A 17136-nucleotide genomic window follows, 5' to 3' on the forward strand; every position below is an offset into this window, starting at 1 on the left:
GACGCGTCTATACAGCGCCTATACAGTCACGTCACATTAAAGAGCGTCAAAACGGCATTTATCATTTGAATTTCATGATAAAATGGACTGAATACTTAATATGTTCGTGTTGGAACTCGGATTGAAGTGTGTTCAGCGCTTACAACAAGTCGACTGTTAAATAATGTTAAATAATGCACTCGGAAACCGAAAGCCCTGTACCGAAACGGTTCAATACGAATACGTGTACCGTTACACCCCTACAGTTTTTCCAATGAGCCTGTGTTGTTGAAAAAAGGTTAAAAAGGTGATTCTGATAACGGCACACTTGGTTTTACTCAAATATCTTGCTCTTCGTATACGAGAGCTCCTCTTTAGAGAGTGCAAGCAAGGATGCGTTTGCACCTGTACAGGTGCAGAAAGGCTTTTAAATGGTGATATTTAAAGGTATTATGTTTACTGTGGGGGCGTGCGAATAATCCTTTTTCCTCAACATTGGAATGAGAATGTGTGTATGGGAACTTTTCTCTACTCAATCGTTAATGAACGAGGCCCAATTACACGTTTTAGCTACTACATTAAAACTACAAGAAAGCACGATCAACATTAACCAAATAACTCCGATCAAACAGGGACTTCTGGGGTGATCTCTTTCCAGGGGGACGTGACCCACAGCATTTAAAGGTTGCGCTCTTGACGTATTATAAATATTACATCACTGGTGATAAATGACCTGAAGGCTTTTGTCTGGTTATGATGGAGCCTCTGTAGTTCCACCATCTGCTGCATCAGGAAGTTCTTGTAAGGCTGGCATATCTTTATATCACCCTCAGTGTGCGCATAATGTCACCATGTGTCCAACATGGCTTAACCTACTCGTTTTAAAAGGCACGTTTTGGTATATTAGCATGTGCATGTGACCGTTTGAAAATAAGCTTGTGCATGCATGGTGACGGGTTTTCGTAATTGAAATTACGTGCATGTGTGTCGCTGTGCCCTCCTCTTTGCCCCGTATAGACCCGGCAGCTGCAGATGGGATCAGAGTTGAGCCGCATTCCTGGGGAGACCCCTGAGGCAGGACAGCTGCAATGTGCCTGCCTGCGTGTCTCTCTCTCTCTCTCTCTCTCTCTCTCTCCAGAGACGCAGTAATTACACGGGACATTCCACAATTTATTACTGCAAGCAAACGTGTACATGCACACAGAAACGCTCCCACAGATCATGGCATGTTACTTTAGTCTGCTGTGGACACACAGAGGTCAGCCAATAGTGATCAGACATACTGACCTCACGTTAAGGAACAGTGCACCCAAAAATGAAGTTATGTCATCATCTCACCCTGATGTCTTTTGAAATTCCTATGATTATGTTCTACACAAAAAGTGATATCTTTCAGAATGTCCAGGCTGCTCTTTTCCGTACAATCTCTGCAATCCTTTATACACGCTTCCCTGCTAAAAAAAAAAAAAAAGCAGCAGAACAATTGAACAATACCTGGATGACAGACTGCATCTGTTGAAATTCTGAAGTGTGCAGCTAGTCAACACTTTGCTATCCCATGAGGCCACTGGCCTCATCCATTTGATCTGAAAAGTTGATAACAAAAATCTAGAATTAAATGTATGGGGTTGCTAAGATATTTCAATGTTTTTGAAAGAAGTCTCACAAAGGCTGCATTTATTTGATTAAAAAATACTGCGAAAACAGTAATATTGTGAAATAGTATTTAATTTAGTATTTAAAATAACTGCTTTCTATTTAAATATTTCAAAATATGTAACTTAGTCCATGCTGTTCATATGCTAGACCTGAAGCTTTATGCAAGACACGGATTGAAACAGAAGTAATTGGATGAACTATCCTTTTAAGCCACCAGATCATCATTCAAGCTATTTTTCTCTCACATTCACCACCTCTTAAATTCTTCCTCTTCCCATCAGTTGTAATGAGTGAGCTACCTGATGCTATGTGCGTATTAAGTTTATTGGATTCTTCAATAACCAATGTCCTCAGGTTAGGTTAATGTAGGTCAGGCTGTCTGACTGAACAAAATGTCTTCCTGTTGTGGGAGTTTAGATCAGTGTTATCATTAACTCTACTCTTACCACACCCCAAGCGAGAGGAACCTTTATCCCATACACACAGGTTGCTTGCTGTTTGTGTCTAGACAAACGCACACTAGGCCTGCTATTCCGTGTGTGTGTATCTGAGGGATTTGCCTTTCTTCTAATTACTGATGTGTGTTTTCTCTAGTATGTGGCTGTCGTCACTGTGGCTTCTGTGGGCTTTGGGCGGTTCTGTAACCCTGACGGGAAAGGATTTGTGTCTTATACTCTGTGCGTGTGTGTGTGTGCGCGTGTTATATGTGGTTTATGAGGACACAAGTGTCTATAATGACATGGGTATTACAGCATAAACATGGTTTATGAGGACACTTACTGTGTCCCTGTGAAAATGTAAAAATGCAGAAAGTTTTGTGATGGGTTGGGTTAGTGTAAGGGGATAGAATATACAGTTTGTACAGTATAAAAACCATTACGTCTATGGAGAGTCCCCACAAAGATAGCAAACCAGACATGTGGGAGTGTGTGAGTGTGTGTTGCAAGTCTTTCACAAGTTAACAATGCCCAGCCAGCCAGTAGTTGAAATTTGTATTTGCCTGCCAACATTTTCACTACAAAAATGCTAAAAAGCAGCATTTTTATGCCAGGGAAAACAAATATTATATACAGTATATTGATTTGTTATGCGTCCCAAGACCTACAGTACACGTTCACATCAAAAGCAAACAAAAATCAAAGCATATTATTTTACATCAGACATTACAAATATCTATTTTATTTAGTTTATTTCATTGGAAGTTACATTTTATTTTAGCTATACATTAAAATAAATATACGGTGCAAAAGATATGGTTATAATTTAACACATTCTAACTTTCCAAATATTTGATTTATTTTTATTTCATTTTCTTCCTATGAAAGTTTAGTTGCTTTTCCATATTTGATTCAAAGGGCGCAAACCACTCGCATCATCATAAATCAAGCCAGTCAACTGGTGAAAACAAATATTAGCAGTCCCAAACATTTTGTTCCTCATTAATTCACTTTGCTGGCTTACCACAGATTTCATATAGATATCTGATGGTAAAAGTTAGTAGATGTGTGTCAGTCCCTGGGCTTTTCTTTCCAGTAGAGCAATTGTAATGCATCACTTGATTGTATTCGCTTGTAACATTAAAAGCGATTTAAACAATGTAATATGTCAAGTTGTATCTGCTCGCTAAAGCACCTTTGTTCTTTGCGTTTAGTTTTAAAGTTTGTAAAAGTGTTCATTTTGTGGAACTGACTGAAATCATGTCTGAGCACCCTTTGGCACGAACAGCACTTGATTAAAAAAATGCATGACACATGAAAGAGAAAGAACAAAACAAGAAACACAACAGCGATCAGCTGAAATGATAAGGTTTGCAGGCAGGTGAGGACAGAGGAGACTGCGAAAGCCTCCTTCCTTGTAAATGCACGGTGACATTTGAACGTGTTGCTTAAATAGATGGTGATTTGTGACCGGAAGGCTCTTTGCAGTGCCGCTGCTTCCTGTTGTTTTCCTGAGTCACTTCACACCTCGTCTTAAAGCAAACATTCTCACACACTTGTACACACACTCACACAATCTAACTTCATTAATCATTAAACTGGCAGCCACCTTCAGGCCCCGCGAGCTCCCACCTATTCAGCTTCAATTAAACCCCTGCTGCGCGTGGGGGAGCGAAAGAGAGGCGGAAAAACATGAAATGGGAACGAGACACTGCGCGTAAGATCACTAACATGCTTATAATGATGCAGAACTATCGTGTCCAACCTCGGAATCAGGGGATTCACTTAAGCAACATTGAGAGCATTTGAGTCATAATGTTAGTCGCCATAAAAAAAAATTCAACTCTTCTCTCCTTTTCTTTAAAAAAAGCTCAAATCTGGCTTACAGCCTGGAGTTACAATGGAAGTGAATGGGGTCAAGGCATACACGTTAAAGTGCCAAATGCATAAGTATGGTGTTAGTGTCAAAGAAATCACTTTACCTTTTTTTGTCCAAATTTACAACTGGCGGTATGACAAATTAACCCTACAACGAATAAAAAGTCATGGTTTAAACAACTTGACACATTTTAAAAGTGCTTTTATAAAATAATCTTCACATTTCTGCTTTTAAAAATGGAGCCCATTCACATTGTAATTGCCTCACTGTAACCTTGATTTTTTTTCTTTTTTTAAACAAGAAAACGAGGAAAATGTGGTGCACTTAAAAATGAAGGTTCTTTATCAGGGGCCAAGCACCGAAGGTGCGAAGGCACCTATTGAAATCGTTAAGATTTCTTATTATTATTATTCCGCCATTGAAGTCTATGGCAGCCCATAGAACCGCTTGCGGGAAAGTTATGAAATTTGGCACACAGATAGAGGTCTCTAAAACAGTCCCTCTAGCCCCACCAACTGTCCAAATTTTCACTCATGTTTATGCTAATAACTTTTGAACCCTATTGGCTAGAAACAAACTTTTTTCCTTCGATTCCTTGGCTCAAGCCGATTCGATTGGACCCTATGACGTCATTTTCCGTCATGAAAATTTTCCCGCCATTTTGAATTTTCAGAAAAAACTACTTTTTCGAACTCCTCCTCGATTTTCACGAAAATTGAACCAGATAATCTTCAGACCTTGCTGACAAAAATTTATGGAATTCAAGTTGATTCGTCAAATCGTTTTTGATAAACGCACGAACAAACTTTACGTAGCGGTTGCGAAAATAGACTTAAGGCTATATCTTTATCATATTCAGACCAAACTTGGTACATGTCATCACAAGCATGATATACGGAGATTCGAAAAATGGCTATTTTTGCTTATAACTTCTGAACCCTTTGTCCAAAAATCATAAAAGTTGTCTCCTTAGATTTGGGACATCATGCCGAGTCGACTGATATCCTGGTATATTTTACCATATCGGCCATTTTGAATTATGTGCTAAACTGCTGTATTTTATGAACCCTTGAACGGATTGTTACGAAACTCGGTATGGGTTTCGAAACAGCGCCACCTAGTGGAGTTTTTTTTTCAAATGCTCATAACTTTGGGTGTGGTTGACTTATTTTCATGGGAGTAACTTTTTTTGGCTCCTGAATCCTTGCAGAGTCCAACGATAACAGACTTGCCATGTTTCGGCGTAGGGTTTGTGCAGCGTGGTCTTAAAAAAACGTTACCTGATATCTGCGAAACCGCTAGTCCGATCAAGACAAAACCAGCGTCAGAAGTTCGGAAACATAGGTCGATAGCTATATGCTTATGCCCAAATGTCAAAATATTGATAGTAAGGGGTAGTAAAATCCAATCAAAGTCAGGTGTCAGTCATCTTTTACGTGTTTTTTCATATAAATGTCTATAACTCCAAAACGAACTGAGATATATTCACCAAAAATAAACACACACATGTATTGGCTCACTCCGAGGACACATACAAAAAATGGTGGGATTGTGCCTCTTGGTGGCGCTATGATAGAACAAAACATGAAATTCCCATAGACTACAATGCATTTTTCTGCCTTTTTGCCTAAAATCATCTTATAATGTGTTTAATTGCTCATTGCTGCAGTTGATCTGACACTCCCAGCCATTTTGGCATGTCTTGTCTTCTTCTTTGCGCTTGGCCCCGATAATGGCTGCTTGCAGCTATATTTGGATTTGACGTTTCCATGAAGAACCTTTTACCTCCATCGAACCTTTGCATTGCACAAAAGGTCCTTTATATTGGGAAAATTTTCTTAATTATTAAATATTATTTACACTAAGAAAAACATGGTTCTTTTAAGAACTGGGGACCAAAAGAACCTTTCAGTGAACAAAGAATTATTCTTCCATGGCATCACTGAAAAAGAGTGCACATTATGCCACAAATGCTGCTGATTGAGCTTGTACTGAACCTGGAATATTCCTTTAAATACAGTAGTCACTCCTAAAACTCCTAAAATGTGCCAGAAGCTATTTCCATTACGCTTCAAATTGTGAATTGAAAATACGCCCAATATAAACACGTCAATTTCGCAAAACGTTTTTACGCTCGCATGAGGTGGTTTTTAAGGCAATTCGGAAATGGAATATTTCGCAAAACTGCAATGGAAACAGCATTTACAGGTCACCTGCCATACGTAAAAGTTGATTTTTATAGCGTGGTATGTTTGGACAGAAGATGAGGCCAAGTTCTTTATTAAACTCATAAAAGACAAAAGAATTGCGGGAATACTGGATTCTATACAGCAAAGAAATGCCACAATGTATTAAGACCTCGAAGCAGATAGGAGGAGAAACACCCAGAAACACCTCACACGTATAAGGGGATTTCCTTGCCACTAATGCTTGGATAACACACCTACGTCTCCTTCTATTAAAAATAATGGCTAGTGCAGTGGCTGCGATTTTAAATGTTAACCCACAACATCCGTCCCCATGATTTTTGGAATGACTTATCGCAAGAGGAGAAAAATGACGTTTTAGTCGCATAACATCGGTTAATGGAAATGCTGTCGTGCAATAGTTTATCGACATTTAGAAAATATCGCAAATCTGTAATGGAAACCCGGCTAGTGATACAAAAGTTTAATGAGATCTCCCAGGCGGGTATGAGGTCAGGTTTTGGGCCGTGCTCAGCGCTGCTGTTGTTAAGCCACTGTGAGGCAAGAGTTGAATGACAGCAAAGAACCAGAACGGGAATGAGAAGGAGGGAGAGACAGAGCCAGTCTGTGATCTCTCCGCTCTGCTGCGCTAACACAGCCTCCATTTATACACGAGAGAGAGAGAGAGAGAACATCAAGCATAAACAGAGCACACACCTCCACTGACACACGCTTGCCTTGACATAAAAACACACTGATAACAAAAGCGGAGTCATGCGCTTTCCCAGATTTCCCCATATGCGTGTGAATCTTGCAGGTGGTGACGTCCGGTGAGCTCAGTGTTATTGTGGAGCTGTTGGTCTGCTTTCATCTTGTTTAATCACTTTCTATCTGTCTCTTTCTTACTAGGTGAAACATCGCTGGTGTGAACTCGCGGTCAAGCATAAACACACAGCGGCATACCGAGACGTCAAGCTCTTTCTGATCCATGACCAGGTACATGAGTGATTCTCTAGCGCTCTGTTCCCAAATCTAATGAGCTGAGCTGTCTTTATGGGCAGGCTTTTAAGTCCGTTTCAGAAGCTATTTAACTGAGTTTTTTTCTGTTTTTTGATAAGGCAGCATCACATAGTATATCCTTTACACAGAAGACAATCCCAGAATAAAATTGACTTTTGCTTATGAATATACACTGATAAGGCATAACATTATGACAGATAAAGTGAATAACACTGATTATCTCTTCATCATGGCACCTGTTAGTGGGTGTGATATATTAGGCAGCAAGTGAACATTTTGTCCTCAAAGTTGATGTGTTAGAAGCAGGAAAAATGGGCAAGCGTAAGGATTTGAGCGAGTTTGACAAGGGCCAAATTGTGATGGCTAGATGACTGGGTAAAAGCATCTCCAAAACTGCAGTTCTTGTGGGGTGTTCCCGGTTTGCAGTGGTCAGTATCTATCAAAAGTGGTCCAAGGTAGGAACAGTGGTTAACCGGCGACAGGGTCATGGGCAGCCAAGTCTCATTGATGCACATAGGGGAGCAAAGGCTGGCCCGTGTGGTCAAATCAAACAGACAAGCTTCTGTAGATCAAATTGCTCAAGAGGTTAATGCTGGTTCTGAGAGAAAGGTGTCCGAATACACAGTACATCGCAGTTTGCGTCCACCTTGCAACTAACAGGACTTAAAGGATCTGCTGCTAACATCTTGGTGCCAGATACCACAGCACACCTTCAGGGGTCTAGTGAAGCCCATGCCTTGCCGGGTCAGGGCTGTTTTGGCAGCAAAAGGGGGACCAACAGAATATAATGTTATGCCTGATCGGTGTATGTATATTATATTTCAGTCAAGATGCTGCCTTGGAAGGGAGCTGCCTGTGTAGGTAGTAGGCAGTAAGAGAGCTCACTAGGTTTAGGAACAGAGCTTAGATCTTTTTCCCTCATAAAGAACACTTATTGATTCTAGTGTGTGTGTGTACGACAGGCAATGGGTGTGTATTTGTACGGTGAGTTGATGGTCCAGGAAGATGCCCGGCAGCAAGCATTAGCACGCCGTTGTCTATCCATCATTAAAGATGACATGGACCAATCAGCACGCAGCCTTGTGGAGGAAATGATCCTCTGAATTCAGACAAATCAGGTAAGAGCGCCACGTCCCCTATGACCTTTACTGTAGTTTAAAGTCAAAAACGATTTAGTTTAAATCGGCTCATTCTGGAAAAATTCGGTTCCACAATCAGCTCATGCTGTCTCAACCTGCACCGTCAACAGATTTTAATGGCTGAGTAACAGCGTGTCCCATTACTTGGTTATTTTTGGACACGTTTAACAAAAGAAATCGTATATTATGTAAGAGCTGCTTTGAAAAAAAGGCACTCGGTAGCCTGAGAGATGCAGAAGTCATAAAAAGGCCCTTTTGTTTTTACTCCCCACATTATTAAAGATCCACTCCCAGTGTCCTGGCCACTGCCACATTCACATTCTTCCAGAAGCTCCCGCCTGCCTCTTCTGCACTTTTCCAGGAAGCCTGTCGAGATCTGTTTGTATTATGATGAATTCGGAATGTGCTCCTCAAACAATTCCCAAGCACCAGAAAAGAAACGGGTCAGCAGCTTTTTTTTTTCAGCGTTTTAGGAGAGGTGGATCCCTGTGCCCTCACTGCATGAAATTCCTGCCTCCACAAGGGAGGGATTCCCTGGGTCCACATAATTTGTTGCTTCCTTAAAAGCTGTGGAGGACTGATATATGGTGGTAACCATGAACGGAAGAAAGGGTAATTGTCTGGCTATGAAGCCGTCTATCTCACCATCACGCCAAGATATTATTCCGTTTAACCGAGCAGCACAAGGCCGCTGGTCAGCCTATGGGAAAGAGACAACTTATGGGCCCTGAGATAAATCCATTAGTCGTCTCACTCCAGCGATTTTTGTGAAGCCGTGTTGCTTCTAATCCGCCGACACGACAGTTTTATTCATTTGAGGACTCGGAGGAGATGGGCAGCTTTTCCAAGACGTTGTGGTTTATGTCACTTGACTTGGATGAATCACGCCGGTCAAAATGATCATTCTGCAATTTGTGCAGCGCTAATGCAGCTTTTTTATTCTCAGAGAGCCTGTTTGTCTTCAGAGGTCAGCGTCTAGACGGTGTCAATAAATCTTCGGTACACACTGGGCGTCTGCCTTGCTTGGACGTGCCCTGAAATGTGCTCAATTCTGATAGCAGATTACACCTGTTGTTTTGAAGTACGCCAAACAGTGTCAGGAAAAGCTATTAGACCTGAATAATGGGTGTTGTGCTTAGGGTTTTTTTAGCTTTTGGATCAATGATGTGTCACTCGTCTTTAATAATTTATTTATAAATACTTTAAAAATTCAATTCACACATACAAATAGTTAAATATACTTTTTCTATGGTATATAAATTTAAAATTTGTATAAAACTGCCCTGATATGAGGAGGAAAACTTTTTCATATGTAATTCTTAAAAATAAAAATAAAAAAAAGCTTTAGTTTGACAAAATCTTCTATTATTTCTTTGAACAAAAGATTGTATTAATATTTTAATAACTTCACTGCGTTTTAATATTTGAAAGTCAACCAACATGCATACAACTGTAAATTGTCAGAGAGGATATCAGATAATCTAAATGTTTTATTATAGCGCAGTTGAAGTATTAAAATTACTTATATAAAAAAATTATAAAAATGACAAGAGCATGATAAAATTACTAAAATGAAACTCTAAATAGAAAAAAAACTAAAAATGATTTTTTTTTAAATAAACTCTTAAACTCTGCTATATATTAAGATGTACACTCAGATTATATATTTGGGATTTAAGGTAATATATTTTTACTTTTTACTTGATGGTTATACCACCACATGACATTTTATTTTATTACATTTCATTCAATTGAAACTTCTTGAAAATAGTATTATAAAAGTTCTCAAAAACCATTTGATTCAACATTAAAAAAGTATATTTGTATATTTAGATGCGGTGCATATTTTAAACTGGATTTTAATAGATTTTCTTCTCTTCATCATATACACATCATTGGTTCTTTTCTTTCTTCAGCTGCTTTTGAAAGCTGATGAAAAAAAAAACATCCAGACAGACAGTTTTCCAAAAAAAATAAAGTTCCCTTCATTCCTAGATGTTAAAAGCAGCCATAGTTCATGCCTCAGTCTGCAGATTACAGTCATTGTACTTCAGAAATAGAAAAAGTATCCCACAAGTGTAAGAGAACTCTTGAAATCCAGAAATGTGTCGGGCTGAAATCTGAACACTGGAGTCGGTGGAGTTTGGAGTTTGGAGGCCTGTGAAATGCGTCTTGATGGGGATAATGAGGGACATATCCGCGGCCCAGCCAAGCGTGCTCAATCGCAGGAGAGCAAGAGGATCTGCAGGTTTTGCCTTTCATGTTGCTGGCTGTGTGGGTTCCTGGCGTGCTGATTTGTGACTTAAGATAAAAATCACATTGCCAGGGATTACCACACAACCGCCGCTCGGACGGCTGCTATGGCAACCGGAGGCACCGTCTTAACGCAGCTCGAGAAAATAAAAATAAAAGAAGACATGGCTTTTCTCTGTGGGCCTCCGTCGGGATGACAAGAAAATGCAGAGGAACGACAGCGTGGGTGAACGAGTGTCGAGGAGAGACTCTCAGAGCAGGTGCAGAGCTTAGCTGATTGGTGAACAGTGATTGAACTCTTTGTTCACAGTGGCTAAGTTCTGCACCTGATGAGAGGATGACAGACGGAGAGAGACCTCTGGGAATGGCTTTTCCCCTCTTCACTTCAACCCGTTGCAGATGTGAAGTGCTAAAATAATTAGACATCCACATGAGAAACAAGTTCGAAAAACGGAAGACAAATTGAAAGAGAGAAAGTCGGTGGAGGGTGTCTGTAGTTTAGTTTGTATTACAAGACTTTCTTCTCACCAGTCTAGAATACCCAAAGAAAGGCTTCTGTTAGCGTTTCTTGGTTGGCGCCAATCAGTGGCTAATTGCTCAAGAAGATTACGTCATGGCTAGGGCATGTACAAAGAGTATGCATAGACAGAAAGTCAACAAATAATATCCTACTGTTCAGGAGGTCAGTAAAGCTACTATCTGTTTCCATTGTCAGAAGTTGTCAATGGTACCAAAATCTCAAACAGGACCATACCACTTTTTTGGGACCCTTCCGTTGGGGATAGCACAGTAGTCCGGTACTAAAGGGTGGAGCTAGACTCGCTGCAGAATGTTGATTGGTGCTTTTCCAGCTGTGTTTTTCCTTTCAGCCTGCAGCCGTTGCTCAAACAAAGTTTGTCTTCTTCTTGTGACATGCCGAGAAGCGAGGAACAAGATCTGCTGTATGTCCTCCATTGTTGCTTACCGTGTCGCTTTCTTCTTTGCGCAAGAAAGATGTTGATCATTACACCGCGCCTATCAAGTAAGGGTACTGTTGGCGGTGGAAACGCAAGCCGGATCAGGGTTTACCGTTACGAATTGTACTGTACCTCTCGGTGGAAAAGAGGAAGAACAACAGCGTAGGTGAACGAGCGCGTACGCATTAGTGTCGAGGAGAGACTCTCAGAGCAGGTGCAGAGTTTAGCTGATTGGTGAACAGTGATTGAACTCTGGGATAGTTAAGCCAAAAATCACTTACTCATTCTCCGAACCTGTATGAGTTTCTTTCTTCTGTTGAAGACAAAAGAAGATATTTTAAAGAATGTTGGTAACCAGACAGTTGACGGTAGCCATTCCATAGTATTTTTTTTCCTCATGAAAGGCTACAGTCAACTGTCTGGTTACCAACATTCTTTAAAATATCTTCTTTTGTCTTCAACAGAAGAAAGAAACTCATACAGGTTTGGACCAACTTGAGGGTGAGTAAATTATGACAAAATGCTATCCCTTTAACTAGCTCAAACTTAACCTCTTGTTTTCATACCCTGACATTTTCCAGCATACATTTCTTTCAGACTGAGAATTCATATATCATTGTGCAAATAAGGGTTTCTGGAGTAAAATGAAACTTTATCGTAGCAGCAGTGCAGTACGACGCGGTTGCCTTGGTAATGAGCTGATTGTGAGATCCCTTCCACAATGAGCATGACAAACTCTTGCCGAGAGCGCTCGGGTTGGCATGACAGATGAAGATTGAGTCTGAGATGGTGGAGATGGCTGTAATGAGGGCTGAAGAGAAACAGACTGAGCTAATGGAGCCCACCGTGAGATGAGGAGCCCAGGAGTTATTGTCTTCCTCCTCCTCTTTCTTCTCCATTGGCTCGAGCGTCTTATAGCGTCACTATGTACTTCTTATGTGGGGGGAAAACATTTTTTTTTGCTCTCTCCTACTGCTGGGCCACAAAATCCACATGAAATCCAGAGGAATTCTGGGAGATGTGGACAGGAGAAGGAATGGAGCAAGACCCGGCCACACAGACCAAAACATCTGCATCTCTAGACTGTAAAAACAGCTCCACTTTTAGCTTTGATGGGTGAAATATGAAAGACAGCAATTGAGACAGGAAGTTGTGCTTAAAAGGACCTCTGCAGATTGAGTTAGCGGACGGCCAGCGGCCAGCATGCCGTCTTCTAAGTCATGACAGATGTACGAGTTAAATATGAAGCTGAGGAGAAGCTGGCCATAAATGACTATATTTAGAAACTGTTTAAAGATGCATTACCATCCAAGGCTAGTAAAAATGGAATTAGTTGCACGGGCTGTATTTAAAATGTCATTAGGAGATATTTTGTGGGAAATGAAGTGCTAAGCACCTTCAGCTGAAGCGTATTATCTCATATCTGATCCTTCCATCAACGAGAGTCATATGTGAGCGTGTACGAGAGATGGATGGACTTGGCCTCCCGTGCCTACTGAGCTGATTACAGTACTGTTGAAACACTGGCTCAGTTCAGCAGGAACAGGAGTCTGGTCCACAGACACCCCACCTCCAGACAACTCATCTCTGCTGCTCATCCACACACGTTATCTCACTACTTTTTAAGTGTGCCTACCCTGGGGGACATATTAGGCACATTATTGTTAGCTAATATCGAAATGCTATTCCCCAATGCTATTCCCCATCTATTCCCCCAAATGCTGTACACCCAAAACTATTTTAAACCTGCTGTCCGTAACTTTGTGTTCAAGATTTACAAAAATGATATAATGAGAATGTACAACATGAATCCATTTTCCAAACCGTGTTTTTGTCTTACCCTGAATCATTATGGTACACTTATAATAAGTGTTTATATTGGGACTATTTCAGACCAGTCTGGTAGGAACTGCTGCAGAGGAGCACAGTCCCTGCGTGACTCGCCATAGACATAAACAGAGAGAAGTAGCTCCGGCTGCAATGTTCTTCCGCAAGACGCATGCAGTTCTGTTTATTAACCGCTAGAGCGCAAAAAATTACGGACTGCAGCTTTAAATAGCATTATAGCCATTCTTTTAGTCATCATGCAGCTTTAATAACTTCATATTAACTGAATGCATGGACTATTTGTATGTTTTATATTTATATGTATGTTTATGTGAAAGTGTATTTTCGTTTAAAAGCTGCATGTTGACTATATGACTCAAAAATAGACATGCATCAATCGCCTAAATAAAAACAAGAGATTCATAGTCCAGGTGCCCGTTCTTCGTACGTTGCTAATTACATCTGAGATGATTTGACAGATCCCAGATCTTTTAATCGTGATAACTGATCTCTGGCTAATTTGGTTCTTCAAACGAATTTGCGGATTGGATTAAAATATCTGGATTAAATGATCTAAAATCACTGCGCGTTCTTGTGTTCCCTGAAGAGGGCAGATGCATCGATACTCGAAACCACGATAAGCAATGCAGCGATTGGCTGGCGTCAAGACAGCAACGTAATGACATCATATAATTAAAAAAGCCACCTGGCAAAAAACTTGACAAATTACACAAAAAAAACCCACGAATTTCTGAACCTTTATAAGGAAACAGCCAAACGACCAAACCAACATAAAAGTTATAATAGATAATTAGGGGCCAAGCACCGAAGGTGCAGGCACCTATTGTAATCGTTAGATTTCTTATTATTATTATTATTCCGCCACGAAGTCTATGGCAGCCCATAGAACCGCTTGCGGGAAAGTTATGAAATTTGGCACACATATAGAGGACAGGCCCAGCATTAACCACACCAATTTTGGAATCTCTAAAACAATCCCTCTAGCTCCACCACCTGTCCAAAGTTTGACTCATATTTGTTCACATTGTTCACTTTTGAACCATAAGGGCTAGAAACAAAATTCTTTTTTCCTCTAATTCCTTGGCTCAAGCCAATTCGATTGCACCCTATGACGTCATTTTCCGTCATAATAATTTTCCCGCCATTTTTATTTAACTGAATAACCTACTTTTGCGAACTCCTCCTAGGCCGTTGCTCCAATTTGCAAGAAAATTGAACCAGATCATCTTCAGACTCTGCTGACCAAACCGTATTAGACTCGAGATGATTAGTCAAATTCTTATTGAATAACGCCCGAACGAAATCGACAAAGTGCACACAAAAATGAAAGTTAGGCTCTATCTCCGCAACGCTTTAGCATATTCTAACCAAACTTGGTGTGTGTTATGCCACCCATGACCTGAGGCTGCTTGCAGCGTTTCGGCGCAGTGCCAACTAGTGGTCCAGAGATACAGAAATTTGATATTTTTGATTATAACTTAAGAACGCTTTAGCCAAATATCACAAAACTGGTCTCTTTAGAGTCGGGTTATCACGCCGAGCCATGCCATACCCAATTTTCCCATATCAACCATTTTGGGCGTCGGCCATTTTGAATTTTGTCACAAAGTGCTATGTTTTACAAACGCATTGGCGTATCGTTACGAAACTCGGTGTTTGTCTTTGTCACCAAGCCCTGAAAGTACACAAAAATTTTCAAGGCAGCGCCACCTTGTGGACAAAAGTTATAGTGAATTTTCCAATAATGCTAATAACTTTTGATTAAATTTGACTATTGTCATAAAAATGGTTTTACTAGATTCCTTGGGTGATGCCAAGAACATAGAATGTTTGGCCAAATATGGCAAAATTGGGATCTGTTCGCCATTTTGATTTCCTTCAGAAACCTACTTTTTCAAACTCCTCCTAGACTATTTGCCTGATTTTCACCTAAATCGAATCGTAACATCTTCAGACCATGACAGCAAAAAGTTATTAATTTCATGTCAACAGACAAAACCGTTTTCATATACTGCAGCGACAAAGTTGAGCCATGATGCCAAAATGACTCTTGAGGCTGTATCTCTGCAATGCTTTGACATAATGACACCAAACTTTGCCTTTGTCATCGTCATCTCACTCTGACCACACCACATCAATTTCGTTACTGCGCCACCTATTGGTCAAAAGTGACAAACCATTAAATCATATTATTAGTGACTGTATATATGATTTTTCAGCCATTAATGCCTAAAATCATCTTAAAATGCCTTTAATTGCTCATTGTTGAAGTTGGTCTCAACCTCCCAGCCGTGTTGGCATGTTATATTGGCTTATTTGCGCTTGGCCCCGTTAATGGCTGCTCGCAGCTATATTGATAAATGTTTTTTTTATTTTTTCTATTGATTAACAATTATTTATATTCACGATTTTATACAGTATTTGTACACCCTTTACATTTTTATTTCAATGTTGTAATTAAATCTTTAATTCAATTTGAAGCAGATTTGTAACGTGACAGTATTCAAGTTTCTTATGGGTCAAGATCAAATTATCCTCTCTTGCGCTGCATCAAGACACTCCCATAATATCCGTGATCACTTAATGCACGGCTCAGATTAACTGTACAACATGTGTGTAAACCAATAAAAATAAAATTATATAAAGTAATATTCCATCACAAATAAATCGCTCAATCAAGTGGCTGTGTCTATAGCATTATACATTCTCATATACATATACAATATAACATTTTTATATTATTATTTAAAATTATTATTATTGCCCCTGGTTCAGTAATGCACTCTTGTAATAAAGTAGCTGTGGCTGGGACAGATTTTAAGTATCACCTCAAGATGCAATCTAATCCTGTTTACATGAAATAAGCCTGCTCCCGAGCAGGTTTAAGCTTACGGACCTGTTACTATGACAGCAAGTCCAGGATGAGCTTCGAAGAACCAAACAATCCAAGATCATGCCAAATCGTCAACAATCAAATCCAGCTAACTGAGTTAGCGAGGTACAAAGAATGGGCCCCAGATGTAATTAAATAGATGTTCATATTCTAAACAGGAATCTAGTAACTTTTCTGTATAAATTACAAATTGGTTTGCGTCTGTTATTATAAAAAAAGCATTTTGAATTACCATTGTGTATGAAATGTGTTTTATAAATAAACTTGGCTTGCCTTGACATTATTTCTGATGTCCTGACTATGAATCATCAGTTTTCATGTTGTAGTGATTCTGGCTCCTCTCTTTTGCAGGTTTCAGCTCTCTCTGATGTGCAGTCACATGTTCAACTCAGGGAAATCAAGCAGGATCCCACTGTCACCTGCTCACTGTTGCTCAGAGAGAACAACAAATGGAATATGCACAAAAAAACAGTCCCTGCCATTATTAGGGGAATTGTTTTCCATCATTGCACAATTCAATGTTCAAGCTAGAAGACATGAAATAAAGCCAAAATGTCATACTTTTGTATCGTCAGAAAGAAATAAAAAAAAAAAAATGCTGTACTCAAATGTATGTGTCATTCTGAAGTATTGGAGGGGCTGGGCTACCTGAACTTCCACACCATGGTACACGTTGAAAACGACGTCAGCATTTTCTGAACCTGCTCACCCTGTGCCCACCACGTCACGTCCCACAGTCCCGATCAGATAGGAAGAAAATGTTTGTGGTAGAAATATGCGCAGATGATGCATGTTTGCACGCCAAACATGCCACCTTATCCTCACAGTTGGTGTTTTTACAACACCTCACACATTCAGGGACGTCTCTGTGGCTGACCACACATTTT

At 40.0% G+C, this 17136-nt stretch overlaps 1 protein-coding gene across 2 annotated transcripts in view; it reads left to right on the forward strand.

The window, feature by feature from the left end:
* The window catches only part of aopep (aminopeptidase O (putative)), a 104295-nt gene extending 87440 nt beyond the window's left edge, over positions 1-16855 (forward strand). For both annotated transcript variants that reach the window (XM_079827336.1, XM_079827335.1), the window contains exons 15-17: positions 7050-7136; positions 8123-8278; positions 16601-16855. In XM_079827336.1, the coding sequence (XP_079683462.1) occupies positions 7050-7136; positions 8123-8263 (228 nt within the window). In that variant the 3' untranslated portion in view covers positions 8264-8278; positions 16601-16855. The remainder of the gene's footprint in view (positions 1-7049; positions 7137-8122; positions 8279-16600) is intronic.
* The last annotated feature ends 281 nt before the right edge of the window (positions 16856-17136 follow it).

The sequence above is a fragment of the Gobio gobio genome, assembly GCF_949357685.1.
Source record: "Gobio gobio genome assembly, chromosome: 10".
In the NCBI taxonomy this organism is placed as follows: domain Eukaryota; kingdom Metazoa; phylum Chordata; class Actinopteri; order Cypriniformes; family Gobionidae; genus Gobio; species Gobio gobio.